Source organism: Macadamia integrifolia, chromosome 2, assembly GCF_013358625.1.
Source record: "Macadamia integrifolia cultivar HAES 741 chromosome 2, SCU_Mint_v3, whole genome shotgun sequence".
Classification (NCBI taxonomy): Eukaryota; Viridiplantae; Streptophyta; class Magnoliopsida; order Proteales; family Proteaceae; genus Macadamia; species Macadamia integrifolia.
The window spans coordinates 13,367,803-13,376,508 of record NC_056558.1 but is presented as its reverse complement, the minus strand read 5'-3'; the positions used below and the strand labels follow the sequence as shown (position 1 = coordinate 13,376,508).

The window sequence follows — 8,706 nt, the reverse complement described above, 5'->3', positions numbered from 1 at the left end:
GGGAGAACAAGCATAGAAGAAAGAGAACAAGTAGACAAATCCAAACTAATGCATGATACAACAAAAGGGGAGAGAAAATCCAAATTATGAAAAAGATGATACATCGAAACTAAGAGGGAAGAGAATAACGGAAGGTCCCAAGATGAAGCATGCGCAACCATCATTATTGATAATATAAGAGTTTCACTAAATACAAATCAGTAGGATATTTGGTAATTACAGATAAAATAATCAGTTTTTCTGCTAATAATTCATAATTTAATACAATTTAATTTATCTTGCTAGCCGCAAGAATTGTTCAAGAAGCTGATCTTCTGAGCCCTCCATTTGAGTTTTTTTTTCTTAACTTACAATTAATCCATTATTTCTTACTATCTCTCATCTCTAAATTTGTAAGATTTGAGAGGTAACCATGGGAGTTAATCACTTAGTGAACTTTGCAGAAACGTTATGGACAAATTCCTTGATCTCTTCCATAAACTGAGAAGCTTCAGGGACTTTACGAAACAAATAGAAAGCATGAATTACGTTTGGATACTCTAATAGCTTCACTTCTTTCCCAGATCTCTTCAGCCACTCGTAGAACTCTCTCTGCCTATCCTGCAACGGATCAAACCCTCCCACCACCACCATCGTCTCCGGATACTTCACTTTACTTATCTCCACCGCCCTCGGCCCCGTCACGTTCGCTGCTTCATGGTCTCTATTCTCTCCTTCCGACAAGAACGCCTTCCACATCCAATCCGTCCGCTTCAGCGTCACCAGTATACCCTTTTCCAGCCGGATCTCCGATTCCGTTCTCTCTTCGCCACCCAAGAATGGCTGTATCGAAATCTGTCCGATCACCCTTAACCGCCGGAACTCCATTTCTCCAGCTCTGCATGCCACGTGGTGTGCCAGGTTGCCTCCAGCACTGTCACCAGCCAGAAAGCACCGGGAAAGATCTGTATTTGCCGGAAAATAGTCGATTTTTGTTTCGTCGAGAAATTTGAGAGTGTCGAAGCCATCGTCGTACTGTGACGGAAACCTATGCTCCGGCGATAGACGGTAGTTGACGGAGACAATGACGACAGGGGTATTGCTGGCAATGCGACGACAGACACGGTCGTAGTACTTGAAATCAGGGCTGAGGAAGGCGAAACCTCCGCCGTGGAAGAAGATGATGACGGGAAGGACGACGTTGGAGGGGATGTTGGTGGGGATGAAGAGACGAAACCAGAGGTTTCTGGTGGCGTCTATGGTTATATCTTTGGTTTTGACACCTTTCCGGGGTTTGTTTCTCGCCGGGATTTTGAGGTGTGCCAACTTGACGAGAGGACGGTTAACAGTACCGTTTCGACGTTGTACTAAATACAATCCAACAGTCAGGCAAGCGAGGAGGATCCTCACCTTCCATGGAAGCACCGGCGAAGTTGGTGACATGTTTCTTGGCATTCTCTCTCTTCTCTCTCTCTAAAGGAGGAAGAAGATGGCTTGCAAGGGAACACAGAACACAGGTCAAAAAGGATCACCCACCTTCCACCCACCTTCTCTTGTCCACAGACAAAAGGGAAAGGAAAAGGAAAATGAAAAAGAAAGAAGACGTTAGATTTTGCAGAAGTCAAGAATCTAAGGAGGAATTGTGAGCTATTTACTTCCATAAATATCCTTACTCTGTAAATGATTGGGATGAGGTGTTGGTTTGTTAACACGTACGTGGAGAGGATATATTGTATTATGTCTTTTCCAAATTTGTGAGTCACGTTAGTAGTCAAAGTTTGTTATTGCCAGTTGATCACAATTCACAAACCACCAAGATTTGAGACTTTTTTTTTTTTTTTAAGAACAAGATTTGAGACTGGAATCTGTGCATGTTTATATATAGGTACATATCAGAGTTCAGCACCTGTCTCGTTTATACTTATATACATGTTAACAAGGGATATTTATTGAAGGAACATATGTTGGCTTCTCATACATGTGTGCTCGAGTCCAGTGAATCTTTACATACTTGAATGTATCGGAACAATCCTGATTCTTGGATATGTCATCTATTTTCTCTCTCCTCATTTAATAGTTGTCATATCCATGGATTATGGACGTTTACATATATTCATTTACGTGAAGATTCACTTTTCCCACGTGCATGTGCCTTTGCATGAATTGTAGATTCACTTTGCACCAATGTTTTAGAGACTTATGCTTGCTCCACTTGTCATTTATATGATGAAAATGGGGTATTTATGAAAATAAAAGTAACATTTGTTAGCTTCAAATACCTACGCCCGTGCAGAAAAATTAAATTCCTGGCTCCTATGTGTTGTTTTAGGTATTGAACACGTGAGTAAATCTATCATGAATATTTAATAAAAGAACAAAAAAGGGTGAGCAGACCAACCTTTGTCACACTTTCCTTCCCCTTTGGAAATGAGCTCACGCCCTTCTCATCCTAGTCCTCCCTTTTCGTTGAGTTGCTAACTTAAAAAAAACTTACAGTGTGATCGACTCTCTCCTTGAAAAATCAATGAGGAAAAAAAAAAAAACTGCAAAAGTATAATCATGTGGACATTGCTTCCCTTGTTCTCGCCCATGCTTGCACTTCCTTGCGAATTTCATGAGCCCGTAGTAATCAGCTCAGGAATTATTCGTTTATCTATTTTATGGTTTCAATTCTACAAACCTATTAGAATGATATGGCATTATAATAATAATAATAATATTATTATTATTGTTATTATTATTATTATTATTATTATTATTATTATTATTATTAAAAACATGAAAAGAAACATATTTCATGGATCATAAATTTGAAATGGAATTCATCGTGACTGATTTCCATTTTCAGTCAATTTTGGTTCATTTTGATGTATTAAAATAAAAAAATAAATATGAATATTTTTTAAGAATAAATTTATAAATCTTGGGTTTATAAAAAGGCTCGTGGAAAACAATACTTCAATTTAATATATTTTAAAAAGTTTCCTATAAATAAGGAGGTCGTTGGCTTTTCAAGAGTTACCCGCTCAACCGATGGGAGAGCTGGGATGGAAAAAGTATAATGCACTTTTCTAGGGGGAGGAGGAGAGAGTAGACAGATTTGAGTATTGTGTTAGTATACCTAACATTTTCCCTAAAATATAAATAGCAACCTAATGCATAAAGTTCCTGCTACTACAGAGTTAGTCTAGGAAGGGAAAATATATACAATCTTACCCAATCTTTTTCTTAAATATATATAATCATCATTCATTTAAAAAAAAAGAAAATTAATTACCTGATGCAAATTGATATGATGGTTATGGCAAAGCCACGAGGTTGATCAAGTCAACCATACACATATGTCCCAAGCCGTCCATATATATTGGTTTCTGTATTTTTTTTTATCTTCTTTATTTTTTTGTGGTAAAATTATGTATTTTTTCCGGCTAATAGAATTTTGACCAATGGATATCAAAATATTACTTTTTAAATCCGTCTACCCCATTCTCTCACCCCCCCCAAAAAAATCCAAGGCTAAAAGTGAGAGAATAATACGATAATAATTAAAGAGGTTCACGTTCTTATACAAAAAGATTCACGTACGCCTCAGTGATTTCATTCATTCTCTCTCGACAGGATATATAGATCACTGGATTGAGTGAACTTATGCAATGAAGGTAAAGGAGAATTAATCCATTGCACATACAAGTGAGCCTGGATATACATGTGAAGATTCAATACTTATTTCGTTTTCTGTCATTTAAAAAGTGACAAGAGATTTGAAAATAAAAAAATTTAGGTATTAGACACTCACATGTATGCCTAGGTGATCGTACGTGTAAAAGATCCAATCTTAAGGCTAAGTAGGTGTGTGAATGTTCTTGTACGAGAATATGATCCAACGAATTTGGTTCTATAACACGTATGTTCCCCTGGAGGCAATGTCAGGATTCAACACTTCTCCCTTTAACTTTCATATATATATATATATATATATATACACACACACACACACACACACACACACACACACACACACACACACACACACACACACACACACACTCCTCTGTACCTTTAATGACAAAAAATGATACAGGTAATGAAACATCACATGGACATCATGTTGAACGTAGTACAATTGATCTAGCCTCTTAATAAATAGGAAATATGGCCACATAACGTGTTTATCTATTCCTCACATGTGAGAATTCAATACTTATCCCACTTCTTGCCATTAAAAGAGTAAAAAATGATGCATATATAGAAGCAAAAGGATTAGGTTTTAGATCCTCACATGTACATTTAAATTCTACTATGACATGGTCCATCAATAGTATTAGAGTTTAACTAACTCCCCCGAGGATTAGTCAAGGTGGGCGTAAGCTGACCTGAACGCCTTGGTTAAAAAAAAAAAAAACTCCAAATCAATACAATATTAGTAGGCCGGTTCGTAGTTCCGGTGAAAATAAGCATTTTTTATTAGTATTTTTCATAATTTCATACAATTTTGTCTTCCAAGAACTGGACAAGAAGCTCATCTTGATGAACACTCAATGTGAGTTTTTATTTACTTCAGTTCAGACTATTAATTCATTCTCTCTCTCTGTCTCTCTCTCTCTCTCTCTAAATTTATGAGATTGAGTGGTAACTATGGGAGGTGATCATTTTGTGAACTTAGCAGAAACATTATCGACAAAATCCTTGATCTCCTCCATTAACTGAGAAGCTTCTGGCACTTCACGTAACACATAGAAAGCATGAATCGCGTTTGGATACTCTAATAGCTTTACTTCTTTCCCAGATCTCTTAAGCCACTCGTAGAACTCTCTCTGCCTGTCTTGCAAAGGATCGAACCCTCCCACCACTCCCATCGTCTCCGGATACTTCATTCGCCTAATATCCACCGCCCTCGGCCCCGTCACGTTCACTGCTTCATGGTCTCTGTTCTCTCCTTCCGGCAAGTACGCCTTCCACAGCCAATCCGTCCGCTCCCTCGTCACAAGTATACCTTTTGCCAACCGGGTCTCCGACGCCGTCCTCTCTTAGCCGCCGAAGAAGGGTTGTATCGAAATCTGCCCTATCACCCTCAGCCGTCGGAACTCCACTTCTCCAGCTCTGCATGCCACATGGTGCGCCATGTTGGCTCCGGCACTGTCACCAGCTAGAAAGCACCGTGAGAGATCTGAATTACCCGGAAAATCATCGATTTCTGTTTCATCCAGGAACTTAAGAGTGTCGAAGCCGTCAACGTACTGTGACGGTAAGCGGTGCTCCGGCGATAGACGGTAATTGACGGAAACGATGACGGCAGGGGTTTTGCTAGCAATGCGACGACAGACTTTGTCGTAGTACTTGAAATCAGGGCTGAGGAATGCGAAACCTCCGCCATGGAAGAAGATGATGACGGAGAGGAGAACGTCAGAGGGGACTTTTGTAGGGATGAAGAGACGAAACCAGAGGTTCCGGGTGGCGTCTATGGTTATATCTTTGGTTTTGACACCTTTCCGCGGTTTGTTCCTCGCCGGGGTTTTGAAGTGTCGAAATCCAAAGTTGATCAGGCAACGGTTTAAAGTACCGTTGCGCCGCCGTACCAAATACAATCCAGGGGTCAGGCAAGCGAGGAGGATCCTCGACTTCCATGGTAGCACCGGCGATGCTGTCAACGTGTTTCTTGCCATTCTCTTTCTCTCTCTCTACGCGATTAAGAGTAAAGGTTACTCATTTGAGAAAACGCACCTTCTTTTCTCCTTCCCATCTCAAAGGAGAAGTCATTAGAAAAGGAAAAGGAAAGACTTGAGGGTGCACATTACGAATGAGTGACTCACGTTGGCAGTTAAAAGTTTGTTGTGGTCACAAGTTACTGTGTAGCATTTTTTTTTGAGTGATGATCGTTAAGAATATTTCATGAAGAACATATACCTAGTTACCCAGACGGAGACGGCCAAATGGTTCAATTCTATTGTTAAAACCTGTAATATTTCTGAGTCTAGATCAGGTTGTCGTATGAGAATGTTATATATCTTTTGTGTGAATTCTACATGTTCATCACAGACTTGTATAAAAATGTTTAACATTTGAAGTGTGGATCAGGTGGTTCTTATACGAAGGACCACATTTTCGTATGGTTTGATTCATACAGATGGAATTCACGACAGAATTTTTTCTTAGAAGGATTCTATTTGTATAGGTCAGTCCCATACGAGAATGATCAGCCATCCTTAATTTTCTTGGTAGTTCTTGGTAGTAACTAGTGAGTCCAACTAAGCAATGATCTGTTTCTCTCCACTCATCAGTCCGTTTTTTCTGTGCTTTATGTAATGAATTCTATAAGTCGATCTGTGAGAATAAAGCAGAGATATGATAAACGAAAGTCTAAAGCGTACCGCATCTTCCTTACCTGTCCAGCTCCTTCTCGCCTTCAAATATTCTATCGCAGCCTCCTTAGCTGTCCACCCAACGCGAGAGAGAGAGAGAGAGAGAGAGAGAGAGAGAGAGAGACGAAGGAATAAAAGGTCGCTTCAAATATTTTCTTTCCCTCCTCGGGGTCGTTTTGGCTTCAAATGATTCCATCATGGGTTACTTTTTGCCTTCTGTGCAAGGGCATCAAGTTATGGAAAGTCTTCCTTCACCTAGGGTGGAGTAATTTAAGCCACGACATCAAACCTCTAGTTTTCCTTCGCCTAGGGTGGAGTAAGATCTTTTTTAAGTCATTACCTCTAACCTCTGAATTAATTTGGTAAAATATAATTTTGATCACAGTGTTGAGGTTTTATGGGGATCACAGAAGTAAAAATTTTACCCCAAAAGCAAATAATCTGATGTAAAGACTTATAAGGGCGTAGAAACTCGGTGTGCCTCTAAGGATGGAATCGAAAAATATTTTGATGGTTCCCACGTGAAGAAGAAGATGGGAAGATCTTAGGCCCTCCATGGTTTGAGAAATCGGTATTGAGAATGGGATCGGTCAAGGTTGATACCAATCTAGATCGATCAGGGTCAGACAAAAATACCTATGTTTTCAATTAAACAAAAAAAATTAAGACTATTTGACCCTTTGTCCATACTGATCAACCGATACTATATCGACCAAGAATTAAGATCGATCAAGTTCAATTCTGATCCAATTCATTCGATCCTGATCGATCCACTCCGATTCCTCAAACCATGGTGGAGGGGGAGATTATTAGAGTTCCATCGAGATGGGAAAAATGTAAGATTGTACCACCTTGGAGGGTAGCAAAAAAAGAAAAAAAAAAACCTCTCACCAAATCAATGCTTCCCTTCACATGATAACATGATTTTCAATTGAGTTTTCAATGGTTGAGAGGGCTGGGTCATGCACCTCCGCAATTGAATGCTTACTGCACCTCATCGCCTCACAACAGACGATTTTAAGATATAAAGAAAAGATAAAATAATTAAATCTATAATAAAGTGCAGCCAAAGGGAAATGTTCCAACACTTTCTTTTAGATTAACATAGTTTGTTTCCATTTAAATAAATCAAGGGCACATGGACTTCATGTCAGTTTGAACCAACATTTTCTTTTCATCATCAACCATTTGGATACAAGATATCACCACCCTAACTGTCCTAATGCCATTGTGTAGCTAGGGACCTCTAGTGAGGGGTGTTAAAATTCAAATTGACCTGATTGCAAGGATCGGTTGTGCACTTTATTTAAAATAAAAACAAAAAAGGACAAGGTTCTTGATTCCCCTCTATGCAAGTGCTATTATATAAGTACTTTAGAGTTATTATATAAGCACTTTAGAGCACATGGATAAAAAAAGGGAGGGTAGATGGGCATAGTAGATTGGATGGGATAAAAAACTTTTAGGAATAAGAATGGCTTCTAGGGCAACCCACTTTTGTGGATTATAAAAGGAATGTTAAGGTATCTTTTGTTGACTCTTTCGTTACATGTCAAGTTTTGATCAAAATAGAGTTTTACATTAGTGAAAATAAAAATCTTTAAATCCATGAGAGAAGAATATTTTTAGAAAAATAATTGATAATAAATGATGATTAAAAATATAATCAAAGATGCCAAATCATGTTGCCACACAATTGATTTTGATTTTAAAATTTGATAGGTGGTCAATCTAGATCATGCTTCGTCCATCCAATCGCAAGAATTGTTATATCCTCTTTTTTACTTTGCACAATTAATTGGAGTAAAGAATTTTTTTTTTTTTTTGCCAAAAGAGAAAATGTGAAGAGGTATAAATCAATTTGAAAGGAAATAATAATGGTGCAAACAAAAGAAATTATAATAAAGGTGAATGTTTCAATAACCAACCATTGAGATAAGTTATCAAGATGACTCAAATATTTGTCACATGGTTAATCAGATATAATCAAAATTTGTTAAAACAGAGTTTGCCAAATGGCGAAATAATGTTAGGGCCTACATTGAGGTGCGTGGACATGTATGAATAAGTGGGAAAAAAAAAATGCATGGACATTAATGGAAGGAAAATGGTAGTTGGGGATAAAAATGTAAAAAAAGTATGAACATTAATGGAAGGAAAATGTTAATGGGGGCAAAAATGTAAAAAATAAAAAATAAAAAATAAAATAAAAATAAAAAAATAAAAAGAAAAAACTTAATAGTGAAGGAAGGGCATTGTTCTAGGTAATTTGGTTAGGAAAAGAACGCTATTGCCCAAACAGAGGAGGGTGCGAAATTACCATTAGTCCCTTGTCAAATGAAAAAAGCTCTATCCTTGTTGATGCCCC

At 38.1% G+C, this 8,706-nt stretch overlaps 1 protein-coding gene and 1 pseudogene across 1 annotated transcript; both read right to left on the bottom strand.

The window, feature by feature from the left end:
• Positions 1 to 84: 84 nt before the first annotated feature.
• On the bottom strand, positions 85 to 1,562 carry LOC122072306 (probable carboxylesterase 18). Its single transcript, XM_042636897.1, has one exon. It carries the CDS (start codon positions 1,432 to 1,434, stop codon positions 424 to 426), a length of 1,011 nt encoding a protein of 336 aa, XP_042492831.1. The 5' UTR covers positions 1,435 to 1,562; the 3' UTR covers positions 85 to 423.
• A 2,850-nt stretch (positions 1,563 to 4,412) lies between these two features.
• LOC122087369 lies at positions 4,413 to 5,815 on the bottom strand (annotated as a pseudogene).
• Between the last annotated feature and the right edge of the window lie 2,891 nt (positions 5,816 to 8,706).